We start from the raw sequence: 21,136 nt of genomic DNA, 5'->3' as shown, positions 1-21,136 counted from the left end.
AAATTTCATGCTAGCCGTTAATGGATATAGAAATCTTGTAATACTTACAATGACGACACACTGTCGATAGACAATCGTGTTGGTACGGATCATAAATTATTACAATAGTGGTAAAATTAACGATAATACTTGTAATAATCATAATAACGATAGTAGCAGCAGTAGTAACGATGGCAATAATATTACAGTATTAATAATTACATTTAACGTCGTTAACAACGGCGTCGCGCGCAAAAACATGACTTCCGATGGTGTGTTTTCTCCATGAACGATGGAATATTTAAGATCATAATAATAATAATAATAATAATAATAGCAATAATAATAGTAGTAATAATAATAATAGTAATAATAATAATTAATAATTAATAATAATTATCATAAGGCGACGCCCCACCAAGGTAAGCTTTTAATACCTCCGAAAAGTCTGTGGTGTGTTCGGAAGCCAATTATAGCACGCATTGCCTCTTGATCCTATTATTACGTAACTAGTATCGAGCACATATTTTTCGGTCCTACCGTAAAATTTTTTTTCTCTTCGGTCACACGTGCGAAATATGAGAAACAGGGGGGGCCTACGCGCTCTGAAATCAAGGCAGCATACCCGCCAAAGCTACGGCAAGAAAACGAATTTCCTCAAGATTACGAGAATAAATGCGCCTCAAACATAGTTTATATATGTGTATGTATATATCAACGCGCGAATCACGCGCGTTCGTGTATGTACGTGTGTATGTACGTGTGTGTGTGTGTGTGTGTGTGTGTATTTAATCGTACAAGCGGTTATTATAATAGAAACGAATTTACAACTCGCTCGTGTAGATATATCGCCATTTGGCGGGTATGCTGTACGAAAAATCATTTTTCATCTTTTTTTGTCACTATTTCACATTCTCCTTTCGTTCAAGCGCATGCAATCATGCACACACATACATGCATACACACGCACACGCACACCGAAACCCTCCATTTCTCGCCTTTTCTCGTTTTGCCTTCCGTTTCTTTCCTCGGGTTCCTACTCCCTTTATTCTCCCCTTCCTTTTTCCATCGCGCACTCTTATCATCTACACGTACAACTCACGCAAGGATCAGCAGCACAAAATTTCTCCCCAACTTCTTTCGTCGATCAAAGCAGTGTAGTCGAGAGAGTACGGACAGGCGAAACATCTGATAAATGGAGTGAACACGATAGTAAGGCTTAATTTAATTTGTTAGTAAATTGTAATATCCCGCGCACGCGCGCTATGCTGCGTTCTCTGTGCACAGACGAGCCCTGGTTGTGTGTCGCGCAGGTTACGCACTCGGAACGACCGGACTCCTCGTTCCCGTCACTCGAGCTTTATTATTATAATCTCTCTGTCCACTGTCTGAACGGTTTACCGTTTTCTATTATTTCTCTTTATTCGTTTTCTCGAACGATGTCTTTCTCGTTTCGGAACTTTATTACCCCGTTATCTCTGCCTCTCTCACTCTCTCTCGCTCCCTTTCTCTCTCTCTCTCTCTCTCTCTCTCTCTCTCTCTCTCTCTCTCTCTCTCTCTCTTTCTATATATCTCCTCTCTGTACAGCTATCATCTATTGTCACTCCGGGCAAGACGCCACGATCATTCCCCATATCCATTCTGCTATCCTGCATCGCTCTCATTCGTTCGCCGCTTATTCCTCGCCGTTTCACTTTCTCTGCCTGACCTCGGAATCCTTGTTGGGCGTTGCCTTGCTGCGGAACAAAACGAAAATAATCAGACAAAGCCATCTTCGCGCAGCTGGACAACAACACGAGTCACGTGGGTTCGCGAGGATGAAATTCACGCAACGAATCGATACGCGGCAATACTGTTACGTTGGCAGCAGTGACGGCCAGTTCGATTCTCAGCTTTGAAACGGTTCGAAGTTTTTATGGTTAGGAAGACTCGAATACGATTCGAAGTTTGGAACTCTTGATAGATTTAAGATATAATAAAGTCGATTAGGATGATGGCTTTGATAGATTTATGAATTATGACAGAAAATTATGTCATTTCGTTGTCGAATACGATGTATTAGCTGTAAATTATTAATTCACGAACTTTATCTTGAACTTGTTAAACTTTGCGTTTTAAACAGCGAATAAATACAATCACGTTAGATGAAGGTTAGATTGGTCTTTCGAAATAAAGTTAGGTTAGACTGCCACATGTTGGCTGACTTGACACGAGTCTAGTACTTTTCGATTCTCTATCTACCGTATTAAATTCTCTTTGCAGTAGTAGTATTAGTACTAAAGTACTTGATTCGAGTTCACATTAGTTCTTCGGTTGTTATAGTTTTGCGTTGCTCTCTTTTATGGGAATTCCAGTAGAACGGATAACGGCGACACGTCTTCATGGGAATCGTCTTAAGGAAATAACGGGAGAAATTCAATCGTGCCGGGGCGGACGATCGACGGTGTTCTTTGGAGGAGGAACGTAACTGGATGGTCTTGTAACCAGGGAACTCTGGCGTTGGCGGTGTTACAGGAGGATCGACTGGAAGTTCGGAGGGCGGAAGAGGTCCACGCAACGGAATGTAATATTCCAATCTCTTGTCTATCGGTCTCCCGCAAAGATCTCTAAATAAAGACACATATAGCGACGCTTAGTAATTAACCCTAGAAATGTAAGATGGCGTCGCCAGGGACGCCAACTGTTTCGCAATACCGAACTGTTGCGAAAATATCGTTGAAGCTTAATTCGTTTTTATACCTATTATACTGTATTTAATTAATAAATATCTATCCAGAATTTATGTTATTAACTAGCACAAAATGTTTCGATTTTCTGTCACGCATTTCCCTAAGAAAAAAAGTACAAAATATGCTGCTCCCCATTGTTCAACCGGAGACACACGGAAAGTCCCCTGAACTTCGTCGAATGTTTTGATTTCAAATGAACACAGATGATAGAATACGTTGAATGAAGGGGATTACGTACGTGTCAGGACTCTGATCGGTGTCTGATTCCTCGAGTTCAGCCTTATTTCGTTTCTTCTCGTAAACTAGGATGATGGCGCACAGAACGACGACCTCCGCGCAAATGCCTAGGAAGGGCCAGAGGGCTGCGAGCTTGTCTTTGATCCTAAGGAATGTATGGGCCTCTGCCTCGTGATTCTGGTCGTAGTCGGACCAGTTGTACGATACCCTGCAGTAGACGTTGCCGCGGTCGTTCATCTCGATGTTCTCGACAGTGAGGACGGTGCCGTAGATGCCTTTCTCCGGGTCACGGCCGATCTTAACGCGACCTTTGCTGCGAGTGTAGTTCTGATCTCCGAACGTCCATGATACTTTAATACCAGGACTCTGCTTGCCGCCACATACCAAAGTCAGTTTCTCTCCTTCCACCACACTGATAGACTCGATCATGTGTGCGGTGGGTTTCGCTGTAACCGAAAAATATTTTCAGCGTTAATGAATATCTCCATTCAAATGCAAAGATGTTCAAAGACACGTTTTGGTAGAAATATTTATACATAAAATTGGGGTAGAAGTATCTTTGGGGGTTCTGTGGAGGAGATGGAAAAGAAAAGGATGGTGATAGGCATAAGGAATCGTAGCTAGCAGGCGCTGGGACGTTGGGAGTCGATCGAGGAGCATATATATGCAGACGGAAGGTCGGTCGAGCGCTTGCGAGAGGAACGGTCCCTCTGGCGGCGAGTACGGGAAGCAACGGAACTCAATATCGTTAAAATTTCAAGTATCGCAAAATTTGCACGGTTCTGAATTGAGTAGGGAAGAATTATTGGCAAGGGATACTCACGTACGATCCTATACTCTGTGGAGGAATTGTGTGCTTTGCAAGTATAATTTCCAAGCAAGTCGTCGTCGCTCTTCAGAAGCTCTAGGGTGCCTGTGTCATTGTCCAACTTGATGTCGTCCTCGTTGTCGGATAACGCTGTATATATTGGAACGTCATCTTTGAACCAAGCCACCTTGGCACCGGCGGTCCTGTTCGCGCACTCCATCACCAAAGGCGTATCCTCGGGTGTAAGTACTCTGATCTTCACGTCTGTGCCACAGAGGATGAATCGTATTAGAGCACCAACATTTCTTTCCCCTTCTCGACTCAGCAACAAGTCAATAACCATTTTCTAAATTTAAGTTTAGCGATACGTTGGTAATCATTGCGGTTATAAGATGTATAATATGTTATACTGAAAATAAGAAAGATTATACAGGCTGATATTAAAAATATGAAAGATTAAAAAAGGAGCTTATTCGATGCAATTTTGTTAGAAGTTCCAAAGCACATAGAAATAGGTTTAGACTGCCACTAAAATTTTTTTACTCGTTTTATTGTATAGATTTATATCCTGGAAGATCGACACCCGTTTATGTAACAACCTGCATAAATTGTTTTTAATTTTCAGTTACGACATTTGTTTAATCTCAGTCATTAAATACGACCAAATTGTTGAAACTTCCTTCGTCTACTCGTTATGTTGCAATTACGTAACATATTTTTCGAAATTCGTGAAACGTCTGCAAGTTTCCACGGTATCTTTTAACAAACGTTCTTATCAAACAAGTCCAGCGAGCTGTTATCTCTCGAACGCGTAATAACAGCATTACAGATATCGATTTATCATCTTCGTGGATAAAATACAAACAACGATACACCTGTAATACCACGTACTTTAATTATACTTGATAAACTAAGAACGATTCGCATGGTAAGCTTGGTAACAATCTCTTAATTAATTATCTCGTAATGAAAAATTTAACGTTTCTTTAGAAAACAACTTTAATTTTAATCAGTTACGAACATTGAAATAATCACTGATTGGCACGTTCATTAATTGCAGTCACGAATTTCGAGAGGATCTTCAAAACTTTTCTATACTTAATTACTAAACGAACTAAGTGGAGCAACAACTTTTACTGCTATTTAAGAATTCCACGAAGCAGGAACAAACCTAATGGTATATTTGCCCATCTAAGGACCTTAAAATTAGAAAGTAACTTCTACAGAAAGTGTCAGACACAGCATACATTGCTGTATCACTTAATTCTAAATGTAGGTCGTTCGGTTGCAGTCAGTCGGCAAGAAACGAACATCCTCAAGACTTTCCAAAGTTTGAGTTCTGATATGAACAATTTACCAACCACTGCAACCTCGAATTACATCATACAGAGGAACGTTTCTATGCTTCCCAACAACAGAAATATTTGTTGGTGTCAAACAGGAATAAACTAATCTGTTAACATAATAACTTACATCTAAATACAGGGTGTTCAGCCACCACTGGGAAAAATTTTAATGGGGGATTCTAGAGGCCAAAATAAGATGAAAATCAAGAATACAAATTTGTTGATGGAGGCTTTGTTAAAAAGTTATTATCGTTCAAAGTTCCGCTCGTACAGAATTTTTTTCTCGAAAATGTGTAGGATTTCGAGGGTATGTCTATTCACCAAAAATGATTGTAATTGACCCCCGGAAATAAAAATAATTTTTCCAGAAAGATTTGAAATTTTTTTTCAGTCGAAAAATTTCACGCCTTCTCGAATTTTTTTCTGGAAAGTGGGTAGGAATTCGAGGGTATGTGTAATGACCAAAAATGATTATAATTGACTCCCGCAAGCGAGAATAATTTTTTTAGAACGATTTGAAAAATTTTTTTTTCGCCGAAAAATTTCAGAACCTACCCGATTTTTTTTCTCAAAAATGGGTAGGATTTCGAAGGTATGTGTATTCACCAAAAATGATTGTAATTGACCCCAGCAGCCGAAAATAATTTTTCCAAAACGATTTGAAATTTTTGAATTTATTTGTTAATAACTTTTTAACGAAGCCTCAGTCAAGAAATTGATATTCTTGATTTTCGTCTTATTTTGGGCTCTAGAATTTCCCATTAAAATTTTTCCCATCATCTATTATAATAATACAAGTAAAAAAGAACCTTTTCGATTATTTAGTAGCAAGCACTACAAAAACCGCTGCAAGTTATTATTCTATTTACAGTTGGTACGCAGTAACGTTGGCGTACCATAGATATTAATCACGATTAATTACCATTTGCGTCACAACGTGTAACCGTTGCAGCTGGAAAATTATTAAAGCTACTGAATTGTTTTGATCAACAGCAAAGACGACGGTTGGCTGTACAATCGCTGGACCCTTTTGTTTCGTTAAATCGTAAAAATTCAATCGAACACGCAGACAACAAGCAACGGAGAAAGCAATCATCGGTCTATTCGAACGACTAATATTTCAGTCCCAGGAAACTACTTTTAAACATCGTCGTAACGAACGAGTCGTTCCTGAACGATTCGAGTAATTTACAGACGATGGGATTGAAACAATGTTGGAATATGCTGGGTAACGAAAGCACCTGAAACTTTTACAGTTAAAAATACAAAACACTCTCGAGAGTTTTTGCATATTAATAACTTCGAGGAGCCACCTCTTGAGTAGGACGTGAAATATGAAAAAAGGGCATAAGATAAAATCGAATGGGTTTTGATGTTCTAAATCTGCATCATTGTTGTACATGCTTGCATATACAAGATGCAAGTGTTTTTTTAATGGAAATATATTTTGTTTTAATTAATCGATTCTTTTAATAATTCTGTGTATAAAAGTATCAGTGAATGCTTAATATTTTTAGACTCAGAATGATCAGAAGAATCGGCTTATAACAAAATTAGATGCATTTTGTAAGTGCACACATAGCATAACAATATTTAAGAAATAAGAACATCTAAACGTGTTCTACATTTTCTTACACATTCTTTTCATACTGCAAACTATATAAGCTCGTTAAAGTTTTATGAAACCCCCTGTATAAAAGGAGTATCTCTTTCTTAGCTCTCCGACTTCTTCGCTCCAACAGTGGTTGCCGCCATCTTGAGGAAATATCTAGTCGAGGTTAGGTACGCCATAGCAGCATTTAAGCTGCGTGACGCGTCTCAGGCATTCGTCGCGCCACGCTTCTTATTTTATTCGAAGTTTTAAGAAACCGTACACCATTCACGCCCCTTTTAATTTCCCCGCCGTTTTTCAACGCCAGCATTCAGATATTTGAGGTTAGAGTTCCATCATGCAACAAAGCGCCACGCAAACAAACACCACCACACCGTGTCTACGTAAAAAAAAAAAAACATCGTTATGCAGGGTACACACGCATTGCCAAACATGCAGCAAATAGAGCAAGCAAGCTGAAGTGTCGGGTCGTTTCACGAGTCTCTGTATATTTCGCTGTACGAACGTTCGATATTGTGCGACCGTACGCAAACACAGCCCCCGCCAGTTCAAACGAAACGTTTTCATTAAGCGCTTATGAGCTTTTCAAATTTAACACGTTGACTCGCCAGACTAAATTCGCGAAATTTTCAGCGTGATCAACATTCTGCTTTTGGACACAATTAACGAGTCTTGTTCAACACTCGTTGTCTTAACAAATTAATATTTTTAGCCACTTGGTAAAAAGTTCTGGCGATCAACGTGTTAATAAATTCAAGGTTAATCGGGTACCGTGGAAATGCGGGTTATGGGCTGAAAGATTGATTGCTTTCATGAAGGAATAATTCAATCTGTTCCCCTTCGAATTTAACCTACTTTTGCAAAATGGTAGCTTACGAGTCCCAGGTGCATGTTATTATTATTACTGAGCGTACTAATTCCATAAATTTAGAAATGTAAGTAATCGCAGTAATTTATTTTGCGATATATAAGTAATCGAGGGTTGGTTTGGTATATTCGAGGTTCCAAGTTTAAGCGGAGTTCGTCGAATATTTTTTTCTTCGATCAACTTCTTTTACAATGGCCACGACGATTACGAATCGTGGTCATATATACGTTAAAAGTATAGAAACAGTCGACACCGCGAACATAACCGTTGGTACATAGCCCAAATGTACCATCTCTTTCTTGGCAAATAGAGAAATACATTTGGCAGCTGTTTTCCAGATGCCATTATCATATATTGTGTAAGAATGTGTTATTTTTAATATTTAATATGGATTCCCATGGATTTATTCGCCCGGGCCCGATAAAGTTTTATGGGTGGCAACAGTAACATTTGGGTCGACGTTTATTATAAACTCTGCTCTTTGTTTCTGAAATAATTCAGCGAATCTGATTGCATCTTCGGATGTTTTACTATTTCTGCTGCTGATGTATAGCTCGACAAGTTTAATAAGATCCCCGAGGTAGTAGCTCAAGCGTGGAGGATGAGACTAGACGTTTATACTACAGCCTAGTTAGCAGGCGTCGTCTGATAATGTTTAAAAGAACAACTAAAAATATATCGTTTTAAAATAAGCAACTGGTATCTAATATTGTTTAAAAATATCACTCAAAACACGTCATTCGACGCCTACTGAAATTATTTTATTTACACAATGTACAAGATACTTTTTTCAAACGAGTACAAGATGAACAGTGAATTTTTAAAAGAAGAAAGATTATGGAATATTAAATAATTGTTCGACTTGTTGAGATATACAGGGTGTTCGGACAACCCTGGGAAAAATTTTAATGGAGGATTCTAGAGGCCAAAATAAGACCAAAATCAAGAATACCAATTTGTTGATGGAGGCTTTGTTAAAAAGTTATTAACGTTCAAAGTTCCGCTCGTACTGAATTTTTTTCTCCAAAATACGCAAGATTTCGGGGGTATGTCTATTCACCAAAAATGATTGTAATTGACCCCCGGAAATGAAAATAATTTTTCCAGAAAGATTTGAAATTTTTTTTTCCGTCGAAAAATTTCACACCTTCTCGAATTTTTTTCTAGAAAGTGGGTAGGATTTCGGGGGTATGTCTATTCACCAAAAATGATTATAATTGACCCCCGCAACCGAAAATAATTTTTCCAGAACGATTTGAAATTTTTGAATTTTGTCGAAAAATTCCACACATTCTCGAATTTTTTTCTCGAAAGTGGGTAGGATTTCGAGGGTATGTCTAATGACTAAAAATGATTGTAATTGACCCACGCAACCGAAAATAATTTTTCCAGATCGATTTGAAATTTTTGAATTTAATTGTTAATAACTTTTTGACGAAGCCTCCATCAACAAATTGGTATTCTTGATTTTCGTCTTATTTTGGCCTCTAGAATCTCCCATTCAAATTTTTCCCAGGGGTGGCTGAGTGTTGCATATTTGGAAAAAGCGAAAAGTAAAAAGTGGGACCGCAGCAAGGAAGCATTCATTGTGTTTGTGTTTTATAATGCATGTACTGTGACTACCATACGCCTTCATTGTACATTAACAATGCAATTAAAGAAAAAATATTCAGTGAATACGACTTCTGAAAGTAAGTTGAACTCAGAGAAGAACAGATCGAGTACTTTTCTCATCGGGTGCAATCTTTGTAGCTCCATACAATACATTTGTACCTCAAGAGCAAAGGGGGCTCGAATAGTGATACGAGACTCGCGAAAGATGGCCCAGATAACCTAGAGGTGCACGGGCACGCTCTTAGTAAAATAATGCACGGTTAACTTTCTCTGAAAACGAAATTAAAAAGTAATCCAAATTGTGTCGTGTTTGGACTCGTTTTAATCGTAAGGATCTGAGGGGTGCATCGGTGTCATTTAAAAAAAAAAAGAATACGCTACCCCGTGTCATTTTCACCGTCAGACCCAACATTTTTTGGGAAAGTTAACTGTGCATTGCTGTATAAACATGGCCGTAGAAACACGAGCATACGAACCGAAATATATCCACAGATGAAAGACATCGTTGCTGTCCGGCGAGCACTTGTAGTCCCCGTCATGGTTGGCGGTGGCGTGCGTCGCCCGGAGCGTGCTGCTTCCGGTGCCCACCACCGAGTTGACGACCAACTGACCACTCGCCAACTCCGGCTCGAGCGACTGTCCGTTTCTGGTCCATCTGATCATATCGTCCGGCTTCAGACCGCTGCACTCGATCGTCCAAGGTTGGCCCTCGTGCACGATAGACGCCCCCGTGTAGGTGACTTTATCGGGAAGAACATACGAGCACACGTCAAGAGGCATACGACGGAGATAGGGCTTGGATAGCGTTGGGGGCATCTGGTTTTCACGAGTGTAGTAAACTGTTCCCTGCGTGGACGTACAATTCGAAGCCGAGGAGAACTAATCCCGACAGGCATCGTTAGATAAGAGTTCTTAACCTCTTTAACCCATTCGATCGTAGCGTCCCGTATAAGGGACGATGCTAATGGAACGGTACGGTAATGATTCTTAACGTAAACATCGCCTCGGTCGAGACGAAATTCGACGCCAGCAGATATTTTTACACACCGATATCATCGAGTCTCGGAGTCGCCGTTAACTTCTTTAAGAAAAGGACAGCGAGCGAGAAACAAAGCATTCAACATATACCAAATACTTAACGCTTTACCGACCTGGTATTAACCGACTTTCTGTACCGGTCGGTAACGCGTTACCGACCAATTTTTATTGTACCAATAAAATATCTTGCGTTTAAAACTAACCTAAAAACAGAAGATTTAATTTTGTTTCTTTTCGGAATTGATATTTTCTTTATATGGAAACAGCCCTGCGTAGAATGAGACCTTAAAATGACCTTGAAACACTAGATGCCAGCCAGGACAGAATATGATTTGCGAATGTGCACAATCATGTTTACCAAGATACGCAGTACAGATACGTGCAAGGTCTGCTTGCCACGAGAGTACTAAAGTAATCCAACGGTTGATCGATAAATGTTTCACGATACGTTACTTGAAGCGCGAGGGACAGCTAAAGGAAAATGCATTATATTTAAGGATCCATTCCAGAAAACATGACTGATAGAATAATTAGAGCTTGTATTGTTTCGACAAAAGAATTAAAATGCATCGTAAGCTCATTTTCCGGCCCGAACTTTTTTTTGGAGTTCAAGGTCAATGTAAGGTTACAATTTACGTAATATCAATGGCCTTGAAAATTCAAAAGGGGACTGAATACTTCAGATACAGTTCCCCCATCAAAATTGTATGTTAGTATACTAAAAAATTGCAAACAAAAGTGACGCTAAACTAGATTATTTGGAGGTTAGGAAATAAATTTCACAAATCTGTCTAATATTTTATAAGAGATGGGTAAAAAGAGACCCAGAACTGACCGTCCGAGGATTAAACATGCAGCTCGTTATTTTTATCCCTTCCCATTTTCCGTAATACTACATTTTCGTGTATTTGTTAGAACCCTTTCGTTCATAATTATTATCAAGTCAAACTATATGTTAGTACAAAGTTAGGTTAGGTTATGGAATAGCCTAGTTCGCTAAACCTCGACCTTTCACCCAACTTGGTATACTTCCTCAATTAACCAAAAAATAATATCCAGGTTTCATAAATCAACATGTTCGACCCATGACGTGCATATATAATTTTAGAAAATAGTCGAAGACGCTTCGCGCTTTGTAAACTAAGGTTATGTTCGTACACATGAGTCATGACGTACATACACATATTTCGCGAATAAACATTTTTCTTGTACGACGTACTGTACGTAAACGATCTCTAACATCTGACACCAATTTTACAGTAACATTTCCGTCACGAGAAAAAAAAAAAAAATTTTGAAACTTTTCACTCGATAACAATGAGTAGATCGACTCACGACCCACCCTTCGCATGCTCCAAGAAGTGTTTACGATTCCACGCAAAAATTCGTCGAAAAATTGAAGAAGAAAATTCTTTCCTCGAGTGCGTTGAACGCTGGACGATCGAGGTTATAAATACAGCGAGACGAACGTTTTTTTTTGCGCGGTGCTGCCGAGATTTTCGACTCTCGTTTCGGTAGAAAATAGAAGTTCGTAGCCGGCTCTCGCAGTAAATTAATCTTCGAAACCGATCGGTCGCCAAAAAGCGAACCACGAAAACCGTAGGTGCGACCGACGGTGGTGGAACGCGTTAATCCGTTCCCCGGTACGAGAACACACTCGATTCTATTTATTTTTAGCGATTTATTCTTTTACAAACCCCCCGTCGTCCTCGTGAACACCAACTCGACCAGATGAAATTCTAATGGATGCAGGCCGGGGGGAAGAAAGGGACTGATAATCACGAACACGTCGGCTGACCTATAAAGTGATGTGCCTCTGGCTTCTGCCACCCTGCGCGCGATTTAAGAATACACGGGGCCGAAGATACGAACAAAATCGATGTTTGTTTGGAGTTCAAATATTTACGTAATGCGATTTCGTTGCGGAAAGAGGATAAAGCTGAGTAGTTCCGATTCTGACGATCCATTTTTAGACCCCGAGTTCACAGTCTAAATGCAAACACACAAAATGTGCCGATATCGGGCCTGCTCAACGGGATCGAGCGCTATAAAATTTCAATCGATCACCGAAGTACCTTCAACAAGCTGGTTTAAATAAATACTTAAACGCTTCGAACAGTGATCTGGTCTTTATCGGTGAAGAGTAATCAACGATGACTGAGGATTATACCAGAACGATAGGGAAAATAAATGTTTGGATTAATAGAAAAGATAAGAAAAACATAAAGCACGTTAATGATAAACATTATACCGCCAACGAAACCTACATAACATTTTTATATACATTATACGTAATACATAGAATATATTTGTTTGGCGGTCATAAATTCGAAAATATTAAATTTAGTGAATATAAAGAATAAATACAAAAATTTGTAAACTATAGATTTCTCGTCGAAGGTAGTTCTTTTGTGCATAAGTCCGACAGCGACTGGTGCTCTGTAATTTCGCGTCTGGATATGCAAATGAATGGAGACAGATAAAGAGTGGAATCGGGCCGTTCTCTGTTTAGGAGTTGGTACTAGAACGTAAAGTAGGATGGAAAGGAGAGATCGATACCGTCGAACACGTGCCATATGACCCTAAGCATCAGAAGTATGTATATATTGAACCATGTGTTCTATATAGAAGCGCGGAAAAGGGGTTGAAAAGCTTGCAGCTCATTCGTAATTCAAACCGTCTCTGACTTCCTGTAATTCACCCTGGAAAGGAATCTTCGACGATTACTTTTATTTCTCGAAAATCACGATCATTAAAATGCACGACGACGCTCGAGGTTACATTGAAAAGCAGCCTCTGGCCGTGTCTCGATCAAATGATTTTTACGTAAAATCGTATGTGGCGAGCAAATTTTTAATGGTTCGAAAAAATGGACGAGAACCGAAATTTTCGAGCATTTCTATGCAGAAATACATGGCGCGATGGAGGACGCGGGAATTGGGACGCCCGTGATCTAGGACGCAATTTGGCAAGTTAGAATTGCACGTACATGCGATATGGAGAGCGCTGAGTTAAGAGAGCCAATGCTCGTGAACGCGTTCCTTTACCCTAACGATGCCAAAGGTCGAAATATTCCCACCTACCTAACCGCCCGAATTTGTTGTCGGACCGCTAAACTCCTCGCGACGCTCATAAACCAGTGGTTTTCAAGCTTCGTGGAGGACCGCCGCGCCCCCTGCAACGAATATGATCCGAAACCGAACGATCGAAATATTAATGGACGCTTTATCGAGCACGTGAACGTTCAAAATTAGCCGAGAGACTGGATACCCGGCACGCGATTTCAATTTGCATATAACATTTACGCGTCGATCGATTCGATCGTATCATTAATTTGCTCGCAAGCTTGTGGAGCTTACGAGATAACGAATTTCAAATACGGGTCACTTAAATGCCGGTCGCTGCACCTCTTGATAAACTCATCGGCTCGATGCAGCCGAGGGTGGAGCCAATCGCAATGCGACTATCCAATAGGAATACGTCGCAATTTTTCTGCACCAATAAACTCGTTGGACGGATGAAATTACCTGAGAAACAACGAACTCCATTCCCTAACCTCTTCGTGGCTCGCATGTTTCTGCAAAGTTCGTGAACTATTAAATTAAAGATGCAAAATTTTACGGATATCGATCTCTTTCGATGTACGAGCCTCTGTTATTTAAATATTCTACCATTCGAAAAAATATATGCACATACAGAGTACCCGTTTTCTTGTTGAAACATTCTATATATTACCATAACCTCTACATATGGGAATTCACGCTTATGTGACGTCAGAACGACTTCTTTTGCTCCCCGGTGTACATATATGTACAAAATATTCAGGGGACTTCGTTTCTAAAGAACTAAATATATCTTCATTTATTATTTCTTTAGCTAACGAATGCTATGTTTCGACGTTCGAGGGCGACTCAAGTACAAAGAAAACAACGTTGTTACTCTATATCTGGGAATATAGTTTTAACGGGTTTCAGCGAGCTCGGTATTCTGTATCTGCATCCTACGCAAGAAATTCTTAGATACGAATCGGTTTCTGCGTCGAACGTCTTTCCAGAGTCCTTCTTTTATGCTGTCTGGAAGCTAGCAAAACAAACACCGTACGAAATCCGATATTCCCGTCCAGCGAGTCGAAGTAAATAGAAACGGTCTGCGGTCGCCAATATTAACGCATTGCCTGCCACGCCTATTTCCCATGTTTAAAACTGCATTCGACGTTTGTTCAAACTGTAGCGTTAAAAGAAGATTTAATGGTACATTTGCCCATTTTATAACGTTCTTAATTTATTATAAACGTTTGGAAGAAAGATTGTAAGCGACTACCGTGGCAGTCACGTGTTAATATTAGAGGGATCTAACTAATGATAATTTTTCCTCACGTCGGCAACTAACTCAATTTTCTAAACACGATGTTCGCGGCTTTCACCTTTCCTAAGCAGACCTGGAAATATTCGAACGAACAAATCACGTCATTTCCCAGTCACATAAGTTGACCGAGCACATGAAAACCTTAAAAAAAGAATTCATTATTTTTTTCATAAAGGTTACACTTTTAATATTTAATTTAATATAGAAAAAAGAAGTACTGCCGAGTGTTTTGAATGACTAAAACTTTCCCCTTGCTTTGTACTTACCCTAAACAATTTTTATCAGCGATATCGAGCACAGTAAAGACAAATAAATTGATAAGATTTTGTGTAAATATATAAATTATCTATTTTTATGCGTAACGGGCGAGAAACGAGTTTTAAGCACGGGCCAACGTGCGCGTGTTTACGCATGTTTACGTCAGCTAGTCAATAAAGAGGTCCTGGTTCTCTTACGTCATTCTAGGGTGGGATAGTGGATACGTGTGACCACGAGCATTGCCAACGATATACATGCGATCAGTTACATAGCTATATAGTGTCTTCAAAAAAACAGATGTGCAACAAAAACTATCGAATTTGTAAACGTGTTCGCGTGCTGTATGCAGAGACGCTAGTAATTCATGGTACGCATATCTGGAAAGACGATTCTTTGTTCCGAAATAAAACGAGAATAAGTCGAAGAAATTTTGTTTCGAAGATGAGCGTACGACTGCCTTGAATCTTGCACGCAGTGCGCGCCATCTACGATAACACCTACGCAACTAGCGAATTACCAACAAATCTTACATTCCAAACATTTGTCTGACTTTTTTGTTAAACTAATCAGTTTTTTTTAATTGACTGCTTTCACATTAATTTCACGCAAACGTTTTCATGAAAGTAATTTGAAAATAGTCAACGAATAAGACTGGCTCGACTGTTATTTAAACGTCACCGTAACATCCACGAATTACTAGAGACACTGTACATCAAAATGTGAGCATCAACAAGCAAGCAACTTCGCAGTTGAGCGTTATAAAACAGCGTTTACTTCGACCTGTTCTTTTTCTTCTCGAATTTCCTCGGTAGTCGCGCCGGTATAACCTATTATCGTTTCCTTGGAAAACAGATAAGATTTTTCTGCAATAAAGTAAACTTAACATAGTTCCTGCGGCGACGATTAAGTCACACCTGGGAATAAAATTGCCACGTTACAAATCTGTCAAATTTGTTCAAACGAGAAGAAAACTAGTTCTTCGTTCCGTGTTAACGCGTTCACTGTCCGACATCTTGGGGGTGTACTCAATAACGCGGCGCTATGACCCGCATATGGGTCATGGACAGTGAACATGTCGTGATTGGTAGGTAATCCTTCCAGGTACGGTGTTTACAGGGTTCCAACAACTTTGTCACGACTTCAAACAACACAAAAAATTTAACACACGTGCTTCTTACGTGACTATCAAAGAGCATTCTTCCTGACCAGTAATAACAGTGACTGTTCCACGTAACTGTACATCATTGACACCTGAAAAACATTCCCCCGCGAAAAGACAGCTGTGCGACAATGTTACACAAATAACACACAATGTCAACATGCATTAAGATCCTTGGATGATTCAACGCGATTTGAACGAGTGGGAGTTTGAATCACCGGTAGATGACATCAAATGAACACGCTGACTCCATCTACTTATGCGTCGATGCACAACCGGTAATAAAGTTTAACGATTCTATACGAATTTCAGAATACGACAATAGATAAGAAAATGGGCCAAGTTATAGATTTATTCTAAGCGAAGATAAGAAGAAGCAGTGTCGTGTTTACTCTTCGGTAGCTTCTAATTTGAAGTTCGGTCCCGACTCGGTAATATTATCTTTCGGAGAAGATACGATAACAATGGAAAAATCTGTGGCCCGAGAACGGTCACCCGAGCTTTGAACCAGAGACACGGAGTGTCTTGTTCGAGGAACGGTGAATTGTAGGACGACAGGCGCGTACGCGAAACGTCGTCCATCGCGACCCAGGCGTTTTGATGACGAATAGGTAAAATTACAACGTTGCGCGCACAATAGCGTGCAGAGAAGTCGGTACACGTCACAGCGGTATTTGCCAGCCGAGAAAACAAAGGTCGGGCATCAACTGGACGCATGATTCACCATAAACAACTTGCTAGAGCCCGCGTCGTAACAGAGTAGCAACGTATCCTCGAGTCCATTACGATATCGCCGTAATTTTTTCCTCGACGGACGTGCTATCGTTCCTTTAACGGGTAACGCGTTAACGACAGCGCATTATCTTTCCCTGTTTACCGGAAGACGTTTCTAAAAGGAACAAAACATGCCAGACAGAAAGATAAGAACTTCAAACTAAATCTTAGTTGCACGAGTCTCCTAGATAATAACGACAGTTAAACAGTTCTAAATGCAAAATAAATTTTAATTACCTATTATTCTCCTCGTGATTTCTAATGTCTATAATTTCAGGGCATGGCACGAGCAACGTTTAATTGTAGGCTGAGGGTAGTTATTGGTAACCTTCATCCTTTAATATACTTCACGGTCACTGAACATAGTCGATACTACTGTAAATAATTGTTGTTAATATTAAACAGGATTCATGATTCCGAAGTAAAAAGTAATGAATTTGGTTTGAGTTTCATCCGGATTAGTACTTCGATGCCTGCGGCAGAAGAGACGAGGCTTCTGATTGGCAGAATCAGAATGGTGGCCGCCTCACTCTACCAATAGGGAGTACCGAACGTTCCGATTGGCAATTTTATTACCAACCGTGTTTCAACTGCAAGCGTGTAATTCCGATTTCTAATAATTATGTACTGAAATCTAAGAATGATCAACAATAATGTTTTTATGTGTACAAGAAAAAAGAAAATGTTTACACTGTTTTACCTGCAATACAAAATGATCAATCTCACAAAACTAAGTGTTCAATGTATTGTCAGAAAATTCCTTTACTCGGATACGGATAATGGAGGTACTGCTGTACTGGTATTTGCGTTCGAAACCAGTTCTAACCTAGACCTAACCCAGACCTAGAATACAGAAAGACGGACAAAAGTTTCAGCCGGCGGGCAGTTATGTAATCAACTAAAGATACTCTAATGAATTTATTTTGGTGATGCATAAAGTAATTTTCGCAGCCGATATACTCCACGAACGAATAAACCGAAAACGCGGTTGGCCTAGTTAGTCCGCGAGGGTCACTAGCGCCGCTTTGTATACCAGCTGGATAACGTAAGAAAGCTAGCCAGTCGATCGAAGGCACACGAAACCGTTCGTGTCTTCGCGTCCCACGGATAGGACGGGATAGCGGACTTGGCGAAAAACGTATTCGGAATCGATCGGCGCAGTCGTGTGCCCTGCTATCTCGAACAATACACACAGAGAGATATTTACACTAACCTCTTAACGGAACCGAAATTTTTCAGCCGTCGTTACGACGCCAAGATTTCCCGGTCGCACTATTCTGGGATCGCATTGTTAAATATTAAAATCCGTTGATTTAAGATCCGTCGTAAATAATGCCCCGTATCCAGGACGAATACTCGACCTTATACTTGCGAATTTCGCTCGTGACGGAACGACGAATAAGTCCATCGACTATGCGGAACACAGACGCGCCGTGTCGATACATTCTTGTACCTTTATCGAAATATTTATTGAAAACACGGAAAACGTAAACGAAATGTCGCGAAACGCAACGACAAGAATGGTAGGAAGTAAAAAAAAAATCGAATGTTTTAAAGTTTGCATGGCGTTACCAACGTTGCATTATTTTATGGTACACGCTGAAGGGCCAAAAATAGACGCGCGCTCCCAGGGTTAAACGTAAGCATTCTTCTCGTCTGGTTTGCGTGCGACGGCAAAACAGAGCGGATGAAAACATTCACCGTGTTAGAGAATGGAGGTTAAGTTTACATTTCAATAAACAAGGCACGCGCGCTAAGAATATAAACGACAAAGACGCGCGCTGATCCTGACAATTATATAAATATATAAAATACCTACACAGTCCATGTATATTGTGGATTGAAAAATTCCTACGATCGTAAAATATATACGCTAACGCTGTGACGACTATCTCCGATCCCATAACACAGCGGGGATTAAATGAAAATTATGTTCGTAGACACTGATCTAAATATAAGTATTCTGACGAAAGGTTGAAATCTTTTCGAGCGACACATTTTCACAGTTGGTGCGTGCACCTCTTCGGTTCAACGGTTTCCTTAAAATTAATTTTGAAAATTCTTCTCAGATGCTATGGTAACGTTCGAGTGAAGTAGAATAGATGTTCCCCGGTGATCGTTTTTGCCAGACTCTAGCACTAAAATGTATATCGGTCTGTAAATGTTGTCGAGAGAAGAACGCGGAATGTTTGCGTATTACCCACCCAGACTATAAATGCTATCGCGCAAGAATTTCGCAGTTTTACGTAATTATCGATAGAACGCGAACTTCCGTGTAACGATCGTTAAAAGTTGGTAAAGTTTTCTGGGTGGACGCAAAATAGGGTCAATTGTTACGCAACAAAAGTTGCTTGGCGTGGGTACTTTGCGTACGTCTCTCGGAATGTAGCTGCAGCATCGAATGCGAGCGAATCCCGGTGTCTCGCGTCGGTATGAACCAGGGGTGCGCAACTTGCGTGACTGCTAGGGTGAAAATTCAACCGATACACTTTCGAGTCGCATTAAAAAGACATTTTAACGAGATAATAAAATGGCGTTAAAACTACGATATAATTGGAATTGGTTTTCAAGCGAACGCCGCTGCGACTTCTACCGACAGTCACGATGTATTTATCCAAACGTGTGCACGATGCTGATGATAATGGCTCCAGGAGCCGATCACGAACGTGCAAATAAAATGATTGGTTACAGCACACACGTGATACTTTAAGCGTTCCACATATCGTGTTGGGATCGAACGCCGTGAATGCACGATAATGATCGAATCAGGGTAAAACAACAATATTCCAGGTCTCGGTTTTCTTCGAACTTTGTTTGAACTTTTGGACGATTCGCGAGAGAACCATGTTGAAAATGGTTGATAGTGTCGAGTATTTTACACCGCGCGAGGCCACTCGCACGTTCTAACGTGATGCGATATAATCAAAAGTAAAAATAGAAATTCATAATCTGTCAAGATGCGTCTGCTTCGACACGGAATGCTCACGAATGTAGAATATCGAAAACGGTTCCTGTTTGGAACGGGAAACATTAAAAAGGTAGTCGATTCGTCGAAACAATAACTATATTCAATTTTTGTAAAATTACTTCTTTGGCAATTATACCGCGTACCCTAAAGTTGCGTGTAAGATACCATGTGACAACTACGTCACACTGCTACCGAATTTCCAGAGATTGACAAAGAACAATGGGACTCGAGCACTCGATACGAAAAATAAGACCGCCGTGATAGTATCCTCTAAACATTTTGTACGAACGAACGAAAGAATCTCGAGCCACGATCGAAACGAATATTTTCCCAGGAATGCATCGCGATTAACCTTCCCCGTTCGTTTTACGATCGGAAAATCGGCCTCGATGGTTACTCTTTTGCCGAAACACGGACGAATCTTTAACAGAGTGGAAACGAGAATGTATGGAATTTTGTCCATGTCCAAAAGTTAAAAGCTTTGTCTCGGGAACGAGGCTTCCCTTCGAAAAGAAGACAACACGAAGTCTCGTCTTCGTGAACGATTTGACAACACGACGAACCAGCAAAACGATAAAAAGGTACGATGGCGAAGGACAGAGAATGATATACGAATAAATGAACGGCTGAATGGTGGGCAATCCGAAAGAGAGGATAAGTCTCACCTGCCTGGACCGTGACGAGGGTGCCCGCTAAATATAGCATCCCCAGCAGCACAAAAGCAGCTCGCCTCTCCATCTCGTGGCGCTGATGTACGCGGTGGCGCGTGACTGTGTGCACTGTGCAATACTAACGATTCCCGTTCGAGGAAGGTTTCTAGGGATGAAACCACGAAATAAGGGCGCCTAGGCTGGGCTGCCGTAGCTCCGTTTCCGCGATCGTTGCCGCCGTCGTATCGTAGCCGTCGTTGTCGTCGTGGTCGTCGTTGTCGTCACCGTCGCCGTCGTTGTCGCCTCCTATAACACCCTTCTCGTTGTCGGCAACTCCTCCTTTTCGGCTGTCCACTCAGCCAACTACGAGCAAGCCCCACTACTTTCTGCGAATCGTTTACACACGCACTCGTCACTTCGAGCCACGCCGTACCATTGACGTCTAAATTCTCTTATCGTTATCTCGCGTCGCCTTTATCTCGATGCGCACAACAATACCGCGGTCCCGACTAGAGCACCGTCCCTCGACTAGCCGATCGTCTCGAGATCACTCGAGGACCCAACGACAATTAGCACCACGAGCCGCAGGAACGGCAATGTCAGGAAAAATGGCTGCCACTGTCTTCTGCTTAATTTTCTGCGCGGGATCTCTCTTACTTTCTCGCTTGTCGTTCCCTCCTTTTCGCTCCCCGGCACACTGCTCGCGTACGTCCTCTACGTCCGTCCTGTGA

The 21,136-nt window shown here is 40.7% G+C and overlaps 1 protein-coding gene across 1 annotated transcript; it reads right to left on the bottom strand.

Moving 5' to 3' along the window:
- Positions 1–20: 20 nt before the first annotated feature.
- On the bottom strand, positions 21–21,025 carry LOC122395400 (neuroplastin). Its single transcript, XM_043392940.1, has 5 exons — positions 20,421–21,025; positions 9,670–9,933; positions 3,769–4,017; positions 2,947–3,391; positions 21–1,715 (listed from the first exon to the last, which is right to left on the bottom strand). The coding sequence occupies exons 1-5, from the start codon at positions 20,491–20,493 to the stop codon at positions 1,670–1,672; spliced, it is 1,077 nt and encodes a 358-aa protein (XP_043248875.1). The 5' UTR covers positions 20,494–21,025; the 3' UTR covers positions 21–1,669.
- Positions 21,026–21,136: the final 111 nt, after the last annotated feature.

The sequence above is a fragment of the Colletes gigas genome, unplaced genomic scaffold, assembly GCF_013123115.1.
Source record: "Colletes gigas isolate AHSC1104 unplaced genomic scaffold, ASM1312311v1 Colletes_gigas_Sc00005, whole genome shotgun sequence".
Classification (NCBI taxonomy): domain Eukaryota; kingdom Metazoa; phylum Arthropoda; class Insecta; order Hymenoptera; family Colletidae; genus Colletes; species Colletes gigas.
The sequence above is the reverse complement of the archived record's forward strand: the minus strand, read 5'-3'. Positions and strand labels throughout refer to the sequence as shown.

What these genes read in the sequence shown, in the direction of transcription:
- LOC122395400 (XM_043392940.1), bottom strand. Translation starts at nt 20,493, where the DNA reads ATGGAGAGGCGAGCTGCTTTTGTGCTGCTGGGGATGCTATATTTAGCG. An exon ending in TCATCTGTGGATATATTTCG is followed by an intron (nt 4,018 to 9,669) that starts GTTCGTATGCTC and finishes TCTGTGGCACAG; the next exon opens with ACGTGAAGATCAGAGTACTT. An exon ending in ACCGATCAGAGTCCTGACAC is followed by an intron (nt 1,716 to 2,946) that starts GTACGTAATCCC and finishes TTTGTTCCGCAG; the next exon opens with CAAGGCAACGCCCAACAAGG.